The 21,530-nt window shown below is 41.4% G+C and overlaps 2 protein-coding genes and 1 long non-coding RNA gene across 5 annotated transcripts in view; 2 read left to right on the forward strand and 1 right to left on the reverse strand.

Annotated features, from left to right (window-relative positions):
* LOC122979734 (protein sidekick-1-like) overlaps positions 1-12,243 on the forward strand; it is a 247,661-nt gene extending 235,418 nt beyond the window's left edge. For all 3 annotated transcript variants that reach the window (XM_044347437.1, XM_044347438.1, XM_044347439.1), the window contains 9 exons: positions 3,056-3,242; positions 3,356-3,493; positions 3,585-3,746; positions 4,225-4,350; positions 4,812-4,976; positions 5,897-6,034; positions 8,479-8,599; positions 8,698-8,827; positions 10,348-12,243. In XM_044347437.1, the coding sequence (XP_044203372.1) occupies positions 3,056-3,242; positions 3,356-3,493; positions 3,585-3,746; positions 4,225-4,350; positions 4,812-4,976; positions 5,897-6,034; positions 8,479-8,599; positions 8,698-8,827; positions 10,348-10,653 (1,473 nt within the window). In that variant the 3' untranslated portion in view covers positions 10,654-12,243. The remainder of the gene's footprint in view (positions 1-3,055; positions 3,243-3,355; positions 3,494-3,584; positions 3,747-4,224; positions 4,351-4,811; positions 4,977-5,896; positions 6,035-8,478; positions 8,600-8,697; positions 8,828-10,347) is intronic.
* Positions 12,244-13,001: 758 nt separating this feature from the next.
* LOC122979740 lies at positions 13,002-14,785 on the reverse strand. The gene is made up of 3 exons (XR_006402910.1): positions 14,700-14,785; positions 14,501-14,607; positions 13,002-13,792 (listed from the first exon to the last, which is right to left on the reverse strand). It is a non-coding gene; the product is annotated as an uncharacterized LOC122979740 (long non-coding RNA).
* Positions 14,615-21,507, forward strand: LOC122979736 (zinc finger protein 420-like). Its single transcript, XM_044347440.1, has 2 exons — positions 14,615-14,855; positions 17,074-21,507. Exon 2 carries the CDS (start codon positions 17,221-17,223, stop codon positions 20,326-20,328), a length of 3,108 nt encoding a protein of 1,035 aa, XP_044203375.1. The 5' UTR covers positions 14,615-14,855; positions 17,074-17,220; the 3' UTR covers positions 20,329-21,507.
* Positions 21,508-21,530: the final 23 nt, after the last annotated feature.

Raw genomic sequence — 21,530 nt, forward strand, 5'->3', positions numbered from 1 at the left:
TGACTCCGGTTAACACTCCTACTCTGTTAGATGAGAAGCACAGACAGCAGGTAGGACTGAAGGTAAACTTCATTGCAAGTGTATTTTTCGACCGTTTAGTTGTACTGAAATGCCCTTGTGGGCTTGTTAAACACATTGAACATGATGGTTAAGGGGTAACAGGTAATGCAACTGGTAATCAACTTAAAGACACTAGCAACATCCATCTTGCTATTCCTACCAAAATGGGTCAGTCAATTCTAGTAGAAGTGCTACAGAAACAAACAGAAACCAGGATGTGATAAAAATGTTCCTCCTCCTGTGCAAAACAAACATCCAGACGCTGTTTTTCATCAAGGCTTAAGATCCTAAATCAATTCTTTAACCAAAGAGATGTTTAGAAAATCCATTTAAGGTTCATGATCTTATCAAATCATATCACAATCACATCCAACCATGATAACTTTAAATTGTTTTGTTAGAATAATCCTGTTGGTATCACACTCCAAAAAGATCCTCTAAAAACCAGTGGAGTTGATTACAAAATGGCCGGGACTTTTTTTCTGTAGCCATTAGAACAAAGTATCATAAGAGATATTGCCTATTTTTTAAAATAAAATATTTAAAACTTTTATGCAGAAAGTAATACACTTTTATTTTAAGTTGAGCATATGGATGAGTTATTCTCTATCTCATTAATGTAAGAGCTTGTGGAATGACACAGATGGTAAAATGCTGCCCTCAAGTGCTACTCCAGAGCGGCTACCTCCAAGTTTGGAAGTTGTAAATATAGCTTATAATGGTTTGTAGTGTGTTAAGAATAACAAAATGGACCCTTTTACAAAAGTAGCTCTTGGCTGTTACTTTTTACTTTATATCCCAAACTGCACATAGACTTTTGTGTTGCAGAAAGAAACATAATTTATTCTAACAAAAAACCTAACATTGAGTTCTATTTACAAGAATGATCAATAACACATTAACATAATAACACCTTTGCTATCAATTCCTTCCACAGATCAGAATAATCGAACCATTTGCCCTTAAAGCATGTCTGCTAAATGTCAGATGCCAGGTATCATTGAAATCCCTCCCTTTGGAGCACTCTGAACTTATATTTATGATACATACATATCATACAGACAGTAATAGCAAGAATACCACATTATAGTGCTGCATGTTGGTATTGACTGACAGTACACTGAGGTCAAAGAAATCATATCAATCATATATCAATATCTGTCAGTTTCTCACTTTGTATCCATCGTGATGTTCCACAAATCGACCGGCACGCTGTCAAAACTACCCCTAGATAAAATGTCCAGTGTGCCTGTGCTTATAAAGGCCATGGTTTCATGATCCGAGTTGTATTTGTATGTATTTGTTTTTCAGTGAATTTGCACTTGCACCAACCAGTATGAGAAACAGTACTATATAAGCTGCCATGGCTATTTTCTCTCTCTCTCTGAAGGCCCTTGTGTATACAAACTACTTTTTTGATTCATTTCTAATGCATGAGGCTCAACCACCTCTATAACCTTGTGGTTAGTGTGCATCAGATATGACTGTATGCCTGGGGAAAGTCAAGGCAATTCCATGTCAGCCGTTTTGCCGGGCTCTCAGGTGTCGTTTAAGACATTAATAGATTAGTGTATTTCCTCTATATTCAGCTGAAAAATATGCAGCGATTTGTAAAAGTACAGATTTAGTGCAAGCAGCTGTAGGTGTAAAGACTGTTGTAGTGGATATGCACCTGTCCAGTACCATTATGGACATGAGGCAAGCTGTTTTAATGCATTTCACAGATTTTGTTACTGTATATAGTAAAATATTAAATATATTGGTTTCACTCATTATACACAGTCTGTTTCATTAGAAGTGTATGTCCTACACTACAATGTAGAAGTCACCAGTTCAGGCATTTTTAGAAATTCTTGTTTTTTTTCAAAGTTTATGAAGTAACTCATTCCTCACATCAGCTCCGATATATTTAACTTATCCAAGAGTGATACATTGATCTGTCTACGGGCCCAAAAATGACAAACACACTGAACTTTAGTTCTACATTCTCCATAGCTTTAAATTTGTTTTAGATTGAAGAACAAAATTTTTGCGTTATTAAGTTGTGACATTCACACGCTATAAGCTACAAAGTCTTAATATTAATATTGATCTCCTCATAAGGGGTACAATAATCAGGTGACCTTTGTTCTATTTTAGCTTACAGGGATTGACCAAAGTAGCCTGTGTGTCTTCATTACTGGCCAATGTCATCAAAGTTAATGGTCATGTCAATGATTATTGGGTCATTACCCCTTGAGCATGTGCAGTCTACAAAGAAATGGACTGGAAGTGACATGTAGGGCCACACGACGTTTCTAAAAATGCTACACACAAGGAACTCATATTTAACTTTTGACTGGATTGGTCCAAATGAGGAAAACTCATGTTGTATGATTGGAAAGTTGGTCATGTGAGAGTTAAAAATACTGTGCACTGACAATAGCACTATATCCATCAAAGGAGGTCTGATTACCCTGAAAGACAGACTTTCCTGATGTGAGGAATCCATTTGTTTAGATTTCAGGCACTTCCTTGTTGCTGAGCGCCATGTCAGAGTTATCAGGAAAATCCAAGTATCCAAGTTTAGTAATTAAAGACTTGGATGTCGATGTGAACGCTAACATCTAAGTTAATTACGTAACTCGTGACATGAACGCAACATCATGCTTGTAAGTGCCTTTTCATGTCACTGAACACATGATCAAATGTATTGTGAATATACATACATTGTCTTCAGTTGGTATCAGGTCGTCTAAAGTAGTCTACATGTCTATTGTCCTGTCAACACTCAAACAAATCTGTCTATAACCACTTTTTTCCTCATAGTAAAACTGCGCACGAGCTCCTAGATTTTATATGGATCAATGAGGGGAACAGACAAAAAGTAAATAATATATATACAATAGTTGGCAGAAATGAATTGAGGAAGAGGAGAAGACGGGAGCGGCATAATATGTTAGGAGATTCATGAAAAACAGAGCCGGTGTTGTTGACAGTCTTTCTCATGTTGCAGATCCACTACTGGGAGAGGGACAAACAGAACCAGAGTGAGAAGGTGAAGGTGATTTTTGTCCCAGACACCCGTGTGCACCTTACCAACCTGACCAGCTACACACCTTACCTGGTCACCCTAACTGCCTTCAACACAGCTGGAGACGGCCCAGCCAGTGATCCCCGCGGGGCCCGGACCCTGCAGTCCGGTAGGGAGTGGTGACAGTTCAGTTCTCTAAAGACAGTTAACAACCATCGTATTATAGTCTTTTTTTATTTCCTCTTACTTTTATTTCTTCTGTCATCCTGTATGTGTCTGCAGCTCCGAGCCAGCCGAGCTTTCTGTCCTTCTCAGAGGTGACAGGAGGAAGTGTCAACGTGTCCTGGGGAGTTCCACTGACTCCTAATGGACAGCTGGAGGGCTACAGGGTCATCTACCAGCCCACTGCTCCTATACAAGGTAGGCATGAACATTGCTGTATACCCATACACAGAGAAATACATGTGGAGACTCATACTGACATTTGTATGGGTTATCTTTGTGAGAGCAGGAGTGAGTAAAATGGTCACAGTGGATGTGAAGGGCAGCTGGCAGCGATGGCTGAAGGTTCGAGACCTGATCAAAGGAGCAACCTACATGTTCGGCGTTCAGGCTCTCACAGTCAGCTATGGACCACCCATACAAGCAAATATCACTGCTCAGCCTGTGCAAGGTAAGCAGGGCCGTACCTCTGTGTGTGTGTCTGTCAACTCCCATTTAGGGACAAAAACCTGGTGCTCACAAGGTAAACTAGAATTAGTTTCAGGTTCAGGCAAGAGTGGGGCTAGGCATGTACTGTAGGCATATTCAGGTCTTACTCTTGTGTGCGTATGGTGCAGGCATACAGAATGAAAAACATGTTCTATTATGTCCTCAAACTCATGTCATCCAGCATTCAACTCAAATAATCTTAGTTAATGATTTAAAGGCACAGACTAGGAAGTCTTGTTGGAACATGATGCTCTTGTAATTTTATTTATGTGCTGACAGAACATGTTAAGTTATTGTATGTTTGTATTGTTGTATTTAAGCTAATAAACTAAACTAACTTAGTGGTTATGGTTAACGCAAGGATACGTTTAAGGGAATTAATATAAGTAAATACAATGTCCTTTTAAGTGATAACGTGAAGTATGTGTGTGTCTCTACAGGCACCCCTGGGTCACCTATAGAGATGTCCATCACCAAGACGTCCTCTGCCCTCACTATCCACTGGTCAGACGGAGATATCGGTGCAGCACCTGTGACTGGATATGTTATTGAGGCTCGTCCCTCAGGTAAGCTCCAACAGAAACACAGGTTAGCCAAATCTTAACTTGACATGCACCTCGTCATCATGTGCACTAATTCTTTTCATCAATCAAGAGGGAGGTTAAGGACTAGCCTGCGCTAAACTGTACTGAGTGCAGCTTTCTCCAGTTTCATCAAGACCCGCTGTGCAAATCAAGTCAGCTGCAATTTTCTAATAAAGATTATCAGAGGTGTTAAACAGTAAGTGGATTTCTGCGCCAAGCTGTTTAAACACTCTGCAGGCTGAGAGCGTAGAATTCTCCTACTGATCCATTTTATTGTCTAACAGTTATTGTCTGCACATTATCATCATCTTGAATTTAATTTGACAATTTATGATTTTCTTTAATAAGAATTATGAAAGGGAATAATTCTCAAATGGATCACCCTCTGTCTTGTCTTTGTCTGCCCGTCCATCAAACTCTGACTCAACCCTCTCTCTCTGCAGATGAAGGCGTGTGGGATTCCTTCATCAGACTGCTTCCTCCCAGCAGCAGGTCTGTTTCAGTGCCGCTGGAGCGTCTGAGGTCAGGGATCAGCTACGAGTTCAGAGTCATTGCTGTTAATCGCTATGGTTACGGACAGCCGAGTACACCCTCTGCTGCTCTCGCTGGTAAAGATGCACACAAACACACACACACACACACACACACACCGGTAACGATCAGGCTAATGAACATACCCAGGGTGATCCAGCTCGTCTAACTGGGGTTTGACTGGATTTCTTGTTGGTTGGATGTGAAGTGGAAAGTTACTGTGATCGCTGTCATGTGCTTTTGTGTCTGCTGCCATCTAGAGGTGGAATTACACAGCTACAACTGTCATTGTCCAAAAACAAGGCAATACGGAAAGCATATCTGCATTGTTGTTTCCTACCAACAGAATATCACCAAATAAATCTAATCATTTATGAAAAATCTAACCCAGACATTTATTCAGCTTCCTCTCTTTCACCCAATAAACTCACCTGAGGGAGGAAGCATTTCAAATGATCTGAGGTGTTTGTTTCAGTCTATTTGAAAAATCAGCTGGGTGACATTAATGACAATAGCACAACAGGGTCTCAGTTAGAGTCAGTCCTCAAAAAATATCATCCACAAATTGCGAGGAGTGTCTTTGGTCCTGTGGGACAAACTATATGATCATGGTGGAATTTAGATAATCATTTTAGTCATTTATCAAACAAAAACGCCAAACATTTGCTGGTTGCAGCTTCTCAGATGTGAGGACTTGAAGGTTTTTGTGACATACATGATGATAAACTGAAAATCTTTTGATTTTTTGACTGTTGATCAGACAAAATAAGAGATTTGAAGACATCATCATGGGCCCTAAGGAGTTATAAGGAACATTTCTCTATTTTCTGACATTTTATAGACTAAGCATTTATTGAGAAAGTAATCAGCAGATTAGTCGATAATGAAAATAATCGTTAGTTGCAGTCATAGTGGACTTGACAAAAACATGTTGATAATATCTCCCTGACATGTGTCCCTTCCTCCCTCTCCTGTTCGCTCCTCTCTCTGTCTGCAGCACTGTCTGAGCGTCCGTTCTATGAGGAGTGGTGGTTCCTGCTGGTCATGGCTCTGGTGGGACTCATCCTCATTCTGGTCCTGGTCTTCACACTGCTGCTGCACGGACACAGCACCAAGTACAAGGCCTGCGGCACAGGTCTGTGGCTCTGACGTTCAAGCGCTAATGTAATGCTTAATAGGGTGGCCCCAGTGGGAAGATTTATTCAGCTGTGTGGCAACTTGGAGATTAAACAATGGTTTGTTGGGGTTTTTTGGGGGGAGTTTTGCACCTGAGTGTGAAATTCCCTCCCTCAGCAGGCACACTACATGTACTTTCTACTGATTTATTGTAATGTACTTCACCTTTAATGATCTGAAAAGTTGAGACATGCACTTGTACTGTGCCAACACTGCCTCCAGCAGTCTTGTTCCTACAACACGACTGCCACCTCTAAGGGGTGTACGCGGAGGAAAACAAGGTCAACCTTGTTCCTTCAACAGGATGATTCAGGGTGAACAGTGCCCTGAAGCATCTCAGGAAGAAATTATCTCCAACTATAATTTTCATGGGATTTTGAATATGGCTTTAGGTTGATGCTGAAATTATAATTAAACAAAATTTACTTGTTAAGCTTGTAATTATAAAGCTCATAAACAATAAGTAATTTAGCTAGTGCTAGCTGTTTTAATAGCCTAAAATTATAATTTATGTAAAGCTAAACTGGTAAATCTACAGTGTCATCTAAGTGGAAGCAGAGTCACTGCTAGAAGTTATTAAGGCTGCATTATAACATAATTATTTTTAGACAAGCCTGCATAAGTTAAATTCTCAACACTTAATACAGCCATATATCAGCTATAGGAGGCCTCATAATAGCTTACTGGTCAGATTAAACTGTGCATTAGAATCACTCCTCCATTGAGAGTTCCCTCAGGAAAAAAATGCAGACTCACTTCTCAGTGTTTCATACTCTGATCTGGGTCGCTCTGTTATGTTTGAGCTCGCACCACCTCCACAGGGTCAATCACAAAGCCTCAGCAGCCGGGAGCTGGAGGGATCAGAGTCTTACTGAAGGATGTGTCAGTGGGAAGGATGCTCACCAACACGGGTTGAAGGACAAACTCCATCCACATTATGACAAAATATTGTTAGTTTGTCTGATGTGTTGCCCAGTTTCTCTTCTGAAGCTTTTAGTCTTTCATGTTTTCTTCCTGTTTTCATCAGAGTTTCTTCTCCTGTCAGGTTTACTGTAATGTTCTCAGTTGTGGGTGCAGCAGTGCTTTTACTTTCACTTTGTGTGTTTGTGGATGTGGGTGTCTGTCTTTGTGAGGACCATTTTTAGTTTTATACCTTGGGAGTGAGAGTATTTTTGCCAACCGTCACTTTGGGACCGACTTTCAAAGGGTTGTTTGAGGGTTAAGACTTTGGTTGTAGGGTGAAAGGGCGGGTTCACAACAGTCTGGAGTCCAAATGAACATTGAAATAGGTTTTTCTTGCCATGATGATTCCTCCTGTTCATACTGATCATTAGAAGATCCCTTCATAATGCACTTACAATCTATGTGATTGGGGCCACAATCCTCAAGCTCCTTCTGTGCAAAAAATGTCTTTAAAAGTTTATTTGAAGCTAATATGAAGCTCAGTTGTCCAAATCTGTCAAATCATGAGGTTAATCTTTCAATGTTACAGTCTTTTTAGTGCCAAAGTTCCTCTTTTTGTTACTATACTTCCACTGCAGCTCAACAGGGAAACTGTCTGAGGAAACACAAATTAGGAATTTGCTGCTAAAAAGATTGCAAATGTAGCAGATATCCTCTTGATATGACTAACTCAGACTGCTGAAGCCTCATATAAGCTTCAGATAAACTTACTTACATTGAAAGCACATCTGAAGTGGATCTTTTAACAGCCAGTATGAAGAGGAGTAACGATTTCAGCGAGGAAAAACCTCTTTCAGTGTTCTTATGGCCCCCCTGTGTGCTTGTGCATGTACGCCAACATCTGTAAGACAAAGTTTGCCCTGACAAGCACAGGTTACATCAGGACAGCTGTTAATCTGAGTTGCCATGGAAACCATGGCACAACCTCTGGGCAGTGGAGCGATCAAACGCAGTGAGGGAGGTGCTGTAGGAGGGGAGAGATCAAGTGCATTCAAGGTGACCATACAAGCAAAACTAGAGTGAAGAATTGTGGGGAAACAGGAAATGTAATTTTTGTTTAGGTGACCTTAAATTATTCAGAAGGCTTTGGTTTGTTCCAGACAGCAATCACATTCATCCCAATTTAAAACATGACATTGTTTCCTTTATTGCTAATTTGTTCTGGTTTTCAGTGGACAAATTATGAAGATATTCTCTTCTCTCTTTCCTGAGTGCCATATTATGATTCCTAGTTTTATTTGCTTCTTATTCTCTGAATACACAATAAATGAAGCTCATATAAATTCTGTGTAAAGCAAGTGGAACCATTGCAGAAAAAAATTTTAGACGAGTGACTGAACTTTTTTTGTTTTTGGGGATTTGGGGATTTTGTCTGAACCAATTAAAAACTGAGCAAAAAAAAATTGAAAAATGAAACTCCTTTTTCTCCTCTTCCTCCAGGGAAGCACGTCACCACAGCGGAGGAGTCTGTAACTCTGGACAACGGGGGTTTCACCGCTCTGGAGCTCAACAGCAGAACGCTCAACAGCAAGAACTCCTTCCTGAAAAAGAACGGGACCAGGTGTGCAGTCAAACACAAGCACACACACACATTCCTGGCTTTTTTTTTCTTTTTTTTTAAATATCTCAGATATTTATTGTTTGTGTGTGTGTGTCCAGGTCTCCCCCCAGGCCCAGCCCAGGTGGTCTTCACTACTCTGACGAGGACATCTGTAACAACTATAACGGAGCCATACTCACCGAGAGCACCACTCTCACTGAGAAGCCCACTGAGGTCTCTGAGTCAGAGGTATCTCTCTCTCTCTCTGTTCGTCTCTCTCTTCACTGTCTCTCTCTCAAATTCAAAAGCTTTATTGGCCAGGAAAAAAACGTGTTTCTAAAAAAGTGCAGTACAAAATTGCACTTAAACACCAACCTTTTCTGTTAGATGTACCCCACAGCGCTAATAGATGAGCTCAAGTACCCGTTCATCAGCAGCACCCATCATGTTCCAAATACGTTCTTAGGAATGAGTTATAAACTGGATGATATTTAACACTATTAATTATATCAAAGTGAATATTGTTACATTTGTACCTATTGTTCATATATGTGAATTGTCACTGCTAAGATTGTTTTGTTCAAGTTGGAATTCATGCTAAAAACTCTTGGAGTGGCAAAAAAACTGGACATTTAAAACATTTATTACATTTAACTAACTGTTTCATTTACTTTTAGCTAATTCTTTTAAAACTGTACTTTTAGCTATAACTTCTCTGCTTGCTTGTTAATTACTTTTAACACACTGTTTACAACACGTAGTGTTTGACAACTGGTTGATGGGCAGCTTACTGGTTATTGTAAAGATCAGCATCCCACCAATTTGTAATCCTATCTGGCTGTTTATTTTCATCCTTAACACAAATATGTGATATATTTTTCAGTTGAGCTCATTTAATTAGTTCAGCTTTCCACATACCCCGTGGAAACCGCAGAAGTACCCCCTGGTTGGTAATCACTGACCTCAAGGTTTTAACACGATGATCATCTAATTGCAACATCAGCGGGTTCAAGTCCGGCCACGGACCTTTGTTTCATGTCATTCCCCATTTCCTGTCAGCCCCCTGCTGTCTTCTATTACATAAAGGCAAAAATACTTTAAAAACGCACTAGCTGATAGCCAACATCTAAATTTAATGTATGATTTTTTGAGGACTCCTTTGTTTTCTCACTCCTCTGCTTAATGAACTTGTAACCCCATCTTTATACTGTTTTGTACAAATGTGAATACAAAATCGATGACAAAAAGAAGGTCAAACCAGCCCACTATTTTCATGCCACTGAAACAATCTTGGCATTTTCTCATAAATTGCAAGTAGCAATTGTACGTGCTTTGTACTCTACTGATGTTGTTTGAGCCGAGTCTTTCTTGTGGAAGATGAAAAGAAAAGGTGAAAAATAAAGAGAAATCACACTAAATAGCTCCGTCTGCCTCCATTGTGAATTTAACATGCTGAACTGAAACAAAGGGCTGCTGATAATGGATCAGATGTGCCAACAGTGTCATCTGTAAAGTGTATCATGTAATCTCAGCATCTTCGGTCCAATTACTCATCATTTCCTGTCTGTCTGTTGTCCAATAAAAGCACAAATAACAAAAAATATTTTTTTGAAAAAACACTGAAATGGCTAGCCACAAATATTTATTGACAACAGATGATTGGCTTTGTATGAGCCCTTCATTTTAACAGTAAAATTCCTTCCTGCTAGTGTCTGTATTTGTCTCTCTAATAAATCTACTAACTCCTGTGTGTTTGTGTTTGTATCCAGTTAACAGACAGCGACTATGAGGATGAGCAGCCCAAGCATTCCTTTGTCAACCACTACATGAGCGACCCCACCTACTATAACTCCTGGAAGCGGCAGCCCAAAGGCCTTAAAGGGATCAGCGCTCCTTTCGCCTACGAGGAGTGCGCCACTGCAGACACGGAGCCCTACTACCAGACCGTGGTCACCCAGCACAGCACAGGCGGCGCGTACATGCCCACAGGGCAGCCTGCGCACACGCATGTCAACCCCAACACCAACCCGCCAGGGTCACGCACCCCTGTGACGGGATTCTCCTCATTCGTTTGACTCTAGAGACAAAATCTGCACAAAATGATACACACACATACACAAAATGAAGGAGAGGGGCCGGTGTGTGTTTGGACTAAAGGAGAAAGAGCCGGCGGCTTCGGAGGAGAGGGGAGGACGAGATGAGGAGACATGGGACGGACTGATGATGATACAGCCCTTCATGCCCAAAAGAACTAAACCTACACTTCTCACTCGCCTTCTCCCCTCGTTCACAAAGATCCTCACTGTGTCGACGAGTGTGTGTGTGTCGCTCTCCTACTCGTTTACGCCTCTGTGTCACTGTGCTTACACACACAGTTACTGTCCTCGTCTCCACACACAAACACACACATTAACACCGGCGTATACTACCAGATATTCATGCCTATTCCAGAGACTCTCCAACGAGAGCTAGAAGAGTAAATGTCGAGGAACTGGTGGAACCTGGAATTTCTGCACAACGCTTCTTCTCTCTTTTCTGTATTTACACACATAAGTGCACAAATACACACACATGCACTCTCTGATGGGCCATCTCTGTGTCTCCCGCTGGGAGAGAGGAACTTAAAGATTAAAGAGGAGAATTATTAAAAAACGGCATAAAAGTGAGCAGCTTTTGTTGACAGACTGGGTCATGCACACATACACGGAGCAGTCAGCTTTAAAAGACCACCACACAAGAGGAAAAGAAGGAAAAAAAAAACAATCGATAATCACAGTTTTTGAACTTGAAAAAGGATGGAGAGCGTGGGCGAGGGTTCTTCAGCACTTAAGGCATTCTCAGTGAGAGTGTGGCGCGGTTTCAGAGAGTGATATGTGATGTTTGGGGTTTTGGTTGGAATATATGAAAACCATGTTTTTTACTGTCTTACTGCCTGTTGTCAGCGCTCCTATTACCGCAGCCTCCCAAGCCATAATGCTTGCACTGAGCCAAACCCCACACATTTCATCCTATTCTGTTGAAGTTTAATTTTTTACAAGTTTGAGCGTGTGTTTGAGTGTGACACGTGTGCATAGAAGCATGCGTGTATGAATGGCTCTATGCTCAGTTTAGAAGCCTGTTCATCTGTCTCTGTTGTTCACAGCTAAGCAAAGGGTGCCATTGTGTGTATGTTTGTATTTTTAAGCTGGATTTTGTACAGGGAAACCCCTTTCTACTCGTGTGCTGTTGTATGTAGCTCGGCCACCTTTGTGTAATGTTATAGTAAAACAGCACTGGAGTTCACAGCCACACCGATCGATTAGAGGGAAAATGAGCTGTCTAGATTTAACAAGAATCATAAAAAAATAAGTTGTAGTGAACGAGTGAGCACAGAACAAGAGTGTAGGATATTTTAGAGAATCACATCTTATTCAAGGTGAGTGTGACTGAAGTTTGAACTGTTTCAAGGCCCCAGGATCGGTACACTGGCCTCAACTCCAGCAGCCAGGCTGATACACACACATGTACTTTGTACTTCTCTTAAGTGCAAACAAAAATCCTCTTGTACGAGTTTTAGCTCATGTATAATTTAAAGATTCTCCTCCCACCCAGCCAGCAGCCTCCCTCACTCTTGTCATGCTTGTTTTAAGTCCCATACAGTGTGTGAATAAATGGTCATTGTTAAACTGTTTGTCTGTGTGGTCTGTTTTTGTACTGGGACAGTAAACATGTCTCTGTGCATCAACCCCTACATTACATTAGCTGAATTAAAGATGTGCCTTAAAGGGGACCTATTATGCTTTTCCTTATTTTCGGTGATATTTTTGTGAGATTTCAGAGCGAGACTTCTCCTTGAGCAAGACTTTGGTTAGACACTAACAAACAGACTGGATCAAGTGAAAGGTAAAGAAAAGTTTTATTTCTCTCTGTGGTCCTTTCCATAATGTTGTCAGACACTTATAATAACAATCTGAGCCTGTCGGTGGCAAAAACAAGAATTTTTAGTGGACATAAATTGATGGGACGCTATTACCCCAAAGGATTATATTATAGCCTATTTAGCAGCTGCCAGCTGAAGTGCTCTTGCTCAACACTGGACCAATTCCAAAAACTGTTGTCCCCATTAGTCACTTAGACACAAAAAGATGGGGAAATATGGTGCAGGTTCAAAAATACCAAAGTTTACCTTTAATATGAAGCAGTAAAACAGGAGATATTGGGTTTGCATCAGTGGTAACTTAACACGACTCTGATACGGCTGCCCCTCAGCAGGTGTTCGGAAAGCTGGCCAATCAGAACAGAGTGGGCTCATCGTGAGGGGGACCTTAAAGAGACAGGAACTAAAACTGCCTGTTAGAGAGTGAAGCTGAACTGAGGGGCTGCATAAAGGGCCATTATAAAATGAATAAGGAGTTTTTTTTTAACTGTGAATCATGCAAAGCTACTTTGGTGGATTACCAGAATAAAAATACAGAGATGGAAATGAGCATAACAGGTCTCCCTTAATGGTTTGGACTGAACCCTGAACTGAATCCCCAACAGCCTGCCAGCATTTTTAGTAAGTAGGTAGTAAAAGGAGGCAAGAACCAGAGTTTTATCAGTTGTCCATCAATTATTATTAATCAGTGTTTCACTGTTTTGCTCAGTGTGTGAAGGGCCTGTGTGATACACTTCCCAGAATAAAGTAGTGCATTCGAGGTAACTGATTCCAGCAGGTACTTGAATTATGCAACAGGTGATTCAGCAGAGGCAAAGTGCATTCATTATAATGATAGCATGCACCTTGCCAACAATTGCCATGTTATCAAAAGAAAGAGTCTGTTCGCCAAAATTACACACATATACAGTACTGTGCAAAAGTTTTAGGCACCAAAAGTAAACTGAGCTTACAAAAATAATGCCTTGACACAAAGTGCAGTAAACAGAAGAAAAATATTCAGATTGACCTCACTTTGCCAGTTCTCCTCGGTACACTTGCACACAGTTTTTCAAGGTACTTGGCAGGTAGGTTGTTTCAAGCATCTTGGAGACGTTACCTCAGTTCTTATGTGGATTTAGGCATGTTGGATGATTCTGTCTCTTCATGTAATCCCAGAATGACTCCATGATGTTGAGATCAAGGTTCCATGGGGGGTCTTACCATCTGTTGCAAGACTCTTTCTTGTAGGTGAAGATAGTTCTTTATGACTCTGTGTCATGACAGGCATTGCTGTGATCAGTTTTCAAGGGGAGTATCTGTGGTGGATAGTAGTTTTAATAAAGATGTTCAAGGTTAGCTCAATGACTTATCCTGGCACTGATTTTGGAAAGAGGATTTTTGTTAATTTTTTGATGCTGATGATTAATTCCATTAATCTCCACTGTACTGGGGCGGAGGAAAAAATCCCAGAGACAGTCACTGCAAAATCTAGGAAATAAGCAAATAAAATCTAAACTATCTGTATGGCCTGACATCAGTAGTGGTACTATGAGGATGCTTTTTGTAATTTGGGTGAACAAGTCCTTTAAAATATGCAGTAGATTATACAAATAATTAGTATCTGATTAAGAAAACGCTGTTGCTGACATTTGTGAATACTCAAGTGGCGTTAAAACAGCACGTCTCACTCTGAAATTCATGTAAACAGACTTCAGTCTCTGATAACTGGCACTCATATGGTAATCAAATTATTTAAGCAATCATGAACAGTAATTTAATTCATCAGTGCAATTGTAATCAAATCCATTTTAATGAGATTATATATATCATATTTGATTATTTAAACCTGGTGTGATAGTAAAACACTAGACGATGAGTTTCACCCTCCTCCCTCCATCGGGTCAAATCTTCATCTGAAAAGTAACTAAAGCTAGAGTAGAAAGTACAATATTTCCCTCTGAAATGTAGTGGAGAGGAAGTATAAAGTAGCATCAAATAGAAGTACTCAAGTAAAGTATAAGTACCTTAAATGTGTACCTAAATACAGTACTTTCTGCCACTGCTCAGTAATTCCTGCAGCCTCCCTCCACAGGGGGGCGCTGTGGGCGGGGAGACACTCCCCCGGGGGGAGCTGTTGTGATGTCCGGAAGAAAGGATGTCAGCATGGCGGATATGTTTTCTACTTTATGATTTGCTTTTCAGCCAAGTGTTTTTGTAAAATACCTGCAACACTATTATCCAGACAATGAATCAGTAGCGCTGCAGCAGCTTCAGATACAAACAGCCGCTCTCACGCTGCCGCAGCTCGGATCCGAAGCGGCCGATACTCCGCTGCCTGTCTGCGTGCACACGTCGTGACTTGTGACCCAGTTTGGTTTGGTGAGTTTTTCATCTCCTCCTCCTTAATTATTGCTAATTAGTGATTTCGAGGCTCCTTCTGTCTTGTGTAGGTGTGTGTCGTCTCCACACACAGCTTGTCACTATCTGTGTGACTCTGCTCGGGTCTCTTTTAAACACATATTCAAGCTGACTGGTAAAAAAAAAACAAAAAACGTTGACACATTAATCCAGACCGTGTGTGCAGTTTGTTGTCATTAATAATAATATTTCGGTTTATGGTATTTTTTTTATTTCATGCTAGAAACAACAGCTCAGCACCCGCTGAAACATCTGTAACATCTGTTCAACCAGGGGCCCCTCTGGAGGCCCCCAGTCCCCCCCAACAGAGCCTCAGTGGTATTTGTTAAGTATTTGTCCCCCAAAATCAGCAGTTTAGCTTTAAGGAATTTAGTACTGATCACCCATTCTTTAACAAATCCATCTTGTTTATTTTTCGTCCCTGCTGTCAGTGTCTGCTCACACATGGAAACTAGAAAAGACTTTTTCAAAAACAGTTGTGAAGCTGTAAAATGTACGATGCATGCTTGAGAGAGAGGAGCTTTGTTTATTGATAATACAATCATAATAGTGTCTGTCTCATATCATGTTTTGACTGGCGCTGTACACTCATCGGCCACTTCATTAGGTACACTTGTACAATCTGATGAAATCCAATACAACAGCTCTGCCATGAATTCAACTTTTACAAAGCTTATACACTTTCAGTTTTTGTTGACGTTGTCAGAAAGGTGATAATTCTACTTTATGTTTATTAATGAGGTCATAGCGGGTGGTGGTGGTGGTGTACTGGAGTGCGTTAATATTTTATCCTCCTCATTGACATACATTAGGAACACTTTTAGAAGCAAAATTCAAGGATGTTAAAGACATTGTGGTGGTAATTTTCTTATATCTTTATAGACCAAACAGTTAATTGTGAGAGTAATTGGAAGATTGAATTATAATTTTAAAAAACTAAAACAAAAGGAGCGAAGTTGAATTTCATGGGAATCACATCAACTGCATCTTTTTTCCCCCAAATGTTTCTCATTAGTCTGCAAATGCAAGTCAAACTGTTGTGAAACTAAAAGAGTTTTTTCCACTAAAGACACTTGACAGTGAACTCAGGAGCAACATGTTCTTAATATTTTGGATGTGAGTGACAGGTGTGACAGATAAACGCCACCTGTTTTTCTTTTTGTCCTTTTTTTAAAAAAAAAATCTGTCTATCTTGTACTTTTCTTGTTACTTTCTGAAAGCATCTTGCAAACCTGAATCTGAACAGGCTGATTAGCATCGAAGCATCAGACATGTTTCTTTTTTTGTCAGATTCATGGACCTTTTGACTCATCATAGCAGGAAGAGAACAGATGAAACTGATCACATCAGTGGCGGCTCAATTCCAGCAATTACTAGCAATTAATGATTGTTTCAGTTACACCTGTGTTTCACAAGTCAACAGTTGTTTCATATCATAACCTTATACAGTATACTTACAGTAATCCAAATGAGGGAAACCATGGAAATAACAGCTTTTCTTAAAGGGTCATTCCCACATTTTTCTCTAAACCAAATTAAATGGAGCAGTAGGCAAAGTAATAGAAACACTCCTTGATATAATGTGACATTCCTGTAGAAAATACCAGTTTTCAACTCTGTGTTTTTGGGGACTGTGATGACTTGTTAAAGGGGCAGTCCGCATTTCATGTAGTATCATGGGGTAAATACAACAGATGTATAATGTCCTCTGTGACTCAGGATGAAATTTAATTGAGATAATCAAGGTTTGGACTTTATTTTTTTTCTATGAAGTCTTTGTTACAGACAGGAGGGGTCTAATAAGAGGCTTTTGAGGTTTCAACGTTTTTGAAGTATCACTAATAAAAGGGATGAAAATCAGGATATCTCTGCTGTATCAGTTTGTACCGTTTTTATTTTTTCAATCTGTTTCCTATAAGTCCCCCGACATTATGGAAGTGTTGAAGTAAATCATTTAAATCCTTATTTAAGCAAATATCTGGTTAAGTGTCTGTCAGCCAGTGTTCATTTGTAGCTTCTGTTTCACTTTGTCAAGACAGTTCCTCTGTGTCTGGGATGTAAATACATTTTTTAAATTTCACCTATTGCCACATCACATAATTTAGGTGCGCATAATTTCATACACTGTAACACGTCTTGTCAGAGCCTGGATCTAACTCATGTTTTTTCTCTTTTACAGTGCTCCAAGACTGACCTGAGTGGGATGAAGCATCAAGAGCCTGAACACAGACTGAAGAGGGTGATGTCTTAACTCAGCGACTCAAAGAAGGAGAAATAAAATTATCTTTCGCCTCCGGTGAAAAAAACACACACCCAGAAACCAACAATGGGTGAAGTGACTGTAGAAGTAGATGAGGAGGTGACGGAACAGGATTTGCTGCCAGAGCCTCTACTGATCATCCTGTCTCCACCCCCACCTTTCTTATCTGTCCCTGGTGAACCAGCCATATTTTGGCACAAGTGGCTCAAAGCTTTTGAACACTACGTTGAAGCTCTCGGTGAGAACGAGCTGGTTGACTCCAGTAAGTGTGTGCTCTTACAAAACTGCCTTGGCCAAGAGGGCCAGCGCATATTCACAGCACTGATCCAGGGTGAAACCACTTACGCAGCAGCAATCTCAGCGCTGACGCTGTACTTCACCTCTGATCACACCTCTCAGATGTACCGCCTTAAATTCCATCAAAGGGCTCAGATGCCCGGAGAGACTGTAGAGCAGTTTGTCTCTGCGTTAGAGGAGCTGTTGAGATCCTGCAACTACAGAGACGTACAAGACACACTTATCCTCACTCAGCTGATTGAAAAAACAAACTGCCCGCAACTGAAAGAGAGGCTTTTGTTAGAGAAGGAAACTCTGACCTTGGCCACGGCGTTGATTATTGGTAAAGAGGTGGAATCTGCCTTAAATCATCCTGAATTGTTTGATATTCATGAAGTCAGTGTGGACATTGGAGACGATTTAGACCTTCCTGTTCAAAGAGTGGCAAAAAGAGGAAGGCCTCGGCGCGGGGAGAAAAGGGCGAAAACGAAACCACGTGAGACTAAAACCCCAAGAAGATCATCTAGATACAAAGATAACTACTGTTCCAGCAATGATAAGCTATATCGTAGTGATAATGAGGATTATAAGAGTGGCGATGAAGGTAATCTGCCTCGTGGTAAAGCAAGTGAGAAAGGAGACGGTGATAATGGCGCCTCATCATCGTCACATATGATGGAGGAGGAAGGCTTCGACAAAGCCAGTGATGATGGCGATGATGACGAAGATGAAGACTTCTCCCTCCCTCAGACTAAACAAAAAGGTCCTTTCTGTCCCATCTGCGTGGACAAGCGCTTCAGAGACGCAAACAAGCTCGCCAGACACATGAGGACGCACACAAAGGAGAAACCGTTCAGCTGCCCAGTCTGCACCATGACCTTCAGCCAGTCCTACCACATGACCCGACACCTGAGGAACCAGCACGGCGCGGGCCAGCACGTCTGCTCAACGTGTGGGAAGAGTTTAGGGAGCTTCGCAGAGCTGCAGAGTCACAAGAAGACGCACACGTCGAAAGTTCTCTCATGTCCCGACTGTCATGAGAAATTCCTGAACAATGGTGCGTTTTTAAGTCATATCATTTCACACAGCAAAGACCAGTCCACCCAGACAGAGGGTTACCAACATTGTGATGGAGAGAAAAAACAAGAAATAATGAAGTCAGGTAACAAAGATAATCATGAGAGTGGTGGTGATGATGATGACGAGGAGGAGGAGGAGGAGCAGGCTGATGCAGGCTCTGGTAATGACGACGCTCAGAATGAAGGATCTGCAGTCAAAGTTAAGTTGGAAGATAAAGACTCTGATGAAGCTAAATCTCAAGATGACGGCAGCAAGAAACAAAAAGTCGCCTCCAAGACCAAAACAAAGGGCCATTTCTGTCCCATCTGTGTTGACAGGCGCTTCAGAGGGCCAAACAAGCTCGCCAGACACATGAGGACGCACACAAAGGAGAAACCGTTCAGCTGCCCAGTCTGTACCATGACCTTCAGCCAGTCCTACCACATGACCCGACACCTGAGGAACCAGCACGGCTTGGGCCAGTATATCTGTTCTAAATGTGGGAAAAGTTTAGGTAGCTGGCCGGAGCTGAAAGCACACAAGAAGACTCACGCGGCTGAAGGCCTGTCGTGCCCCGCTTGTGATAAACAATTCAAGGAGAAGGCTGCGTTCGTGAGTCATCTCAAATCACACAAGAAGGTCCAGTCCAGCCCTCGGTGCCTCATCTGCAACGACTGCGGCAAAGTATTTGGCCGAATGTATCATTTGAAACGGCACATAGTGACCCATCGCAAAGCAACTAATGGTGAGTGTTACAATTGCCCCAAGTGTCAGAAGAGCTACGCCTTCCCAGAAGATCTCAACAAACACCTGGAGATTCATGTGAAGGAAAACAACGGGACTTGTCCGAAATGTAACCAAACCTTCAGCAGCGTAGAAGAACTGGAGACGCACATGGTGGTTCACGAGAAGTCTTATGAGTGCAGCACCTGCGGGAAGAAGTTTAAGGTGGAGTATGCGCTGAAGAAGCACGAGCAAGGGCATCAAGATGAACAGTATTACTGCTCGTTGTGCCGCAAACGCTTCATCAAGCTCTCTCACTACAAGAGGCACATAATGGTCCACGACAGACGGGAATCCAGATGTCCACACTGTGACAGCGTCTTTCTACAGTTAACAGCTTTGAAGTACCACCTGCGAACTCACACCGAAGAAAGGCCGTATCAGTGCTCCTGTTGTATTGAAACCTTTGAGGAGAAGGAACACCTGGAGCAACACTGCCTCAAACACAGGAAATTCAAGAAGGAGAGGCCGTACTCCTGCACTCGCTGCGATTACGCCTTCTCCACGCTTGTGGAGCTGACGGAGCACATGAGTTTACACGAGGGAGAGCAGCCAATGAGCTGCCCCATCTGCGGCAAGACTTTCCTGAACAAGAACAAGATGGAAAAGCACCTGAGCATCCACACGGGGGAGAGACCTCACCTCTGCTCTCTCTGCGGTAACGGGTTCCCCTCCGCCGCCAGCCTCAAGTTACACAGCCACATCCACACCGGAGAGAAACCCTTCAAGTGTTCGCAGTGCAGTAAGAGCTTCAGGTCGTCCAGCGGGTTGCGGCTTCACAGCAGGCAGCACATGGAGGTGCGGCCCAGCTACGAGTGTCCCGAGTGCGGCAGGACTTACGGTCGCATGACGGAGCTGAAGATGCACCAGCGTTACCACACGGGGGATAAACCGTACTCGTGCACCTGCTGCAACAAACGCTTTATTAGCAAAGATAAGCTGAACGTTCACATGAGGATACACACAGGGGAGAGGCCGTACTCTTGCCCTCACTGCGGACAGACATTTACACAGACCGGAGACAGAAACAGACACATCAATAAATACCACAGTTAGATATTGTAGTAACAACAGTGAAGCTTTTTTTTGTGTTACTTCTGGAGGATCGTATCGGTGGTTTTGCATGTTTGTCGGGTTGGGAATCATTTAGAGTTGATTCAGGTTCCAAATGAATTCTGATTCATTTTATTTGAGAAATCAAGTAATAACTTTAGGTAGATTTCGGCTGCTTTGACCATTATTTTTCATGATTTGATTTCCATTCCATTATTTAGTAAGAAAAGAAGTTAAATAAAGAATAATATAAATACTCTGTTTACTACAACAAAGTATGGCTGTAAAAATGACCACTGGGTTCCATCAGCACCTCTCTGACACGGTCTCATAAAGCTGCTCTGTGGAGTTTTCTTTTACTGCTTCTCACCAAAAACACATTGTGTATCCTTAACAAATATGTTGAATGTGTTTCCTTACACATAAAACATTTGCAAAGCCAGTTTTTTTTTTTCAATATCCTGTCGAATTGTTTGCATTGTTTACATTGTTTACATCCAGGTTGCCAGCCGTCCTCTTCCCTGCCTTTGTTGCCTTTGAGTCCAAAATACAAAGAAAATTGTGAGCCGCTCATTAAAGCTTCGCTCCGTAGTGTTACTAGTGATCAAAAACTCCACGGGGTATCTTAAGTTTCATAAAGATAGCATTTATTGCAGGGCTGTTTATAGGTTGTACAGGCGTTACCATTTAGCTGATCAATTAGTGACTGAAGGTTAGAGTTACAGATGGTAATTTGCCATCCTGTGTGTCTGTAAACAAGTCATACTTTTAACTATAGGTTTGTCTTATTGCTATTTACAAACATTGCTTTAAAAAACAACTAATTATAGCATCAGAAGAATTAGATTTAGATTTAGTGTAGTGATTGCAGCCGTCAATCAATATTAATGTGATAACAGGTTCCAGCCCTGCACTTTGATTTTTGGTATTTATATTTGGATTATGCCTTTAGACTGTACGACGACAACGATTGTGAAAGTTTATTGCGTGTCACATTGTGCAAGATGCCTGTGATAAAATCTCGGTCACATCCTGTCAGATTTTACGACATCAATATAAGGTGTGCAGAATGCGTGGTGAAACGTAGCGCACAAACTTCTTTTTTAATTTCACCTCCAGTTGTTTTGGTTTTTGTGTTCCATTAAGGAGAACAAGTGTGTTTTCCACCTAAACTTTATTTTTTTTTTAAAATTGCACAAATGCCG

Source organism: Thunnus albacares, chromosome 3 (assembly GCF_914725855.1).
Source record: "Thunnus albacares chromosome 3, fThuAlb1.1, whole genome shotgun sequence".
NCBI classification, from domain to species: domain Eukaryota; kingdom Metazoa; phylum Chordata; class Actinopteri; order Scombriformes; family Scombridae; genus Thunnus; species Thunnus albacares.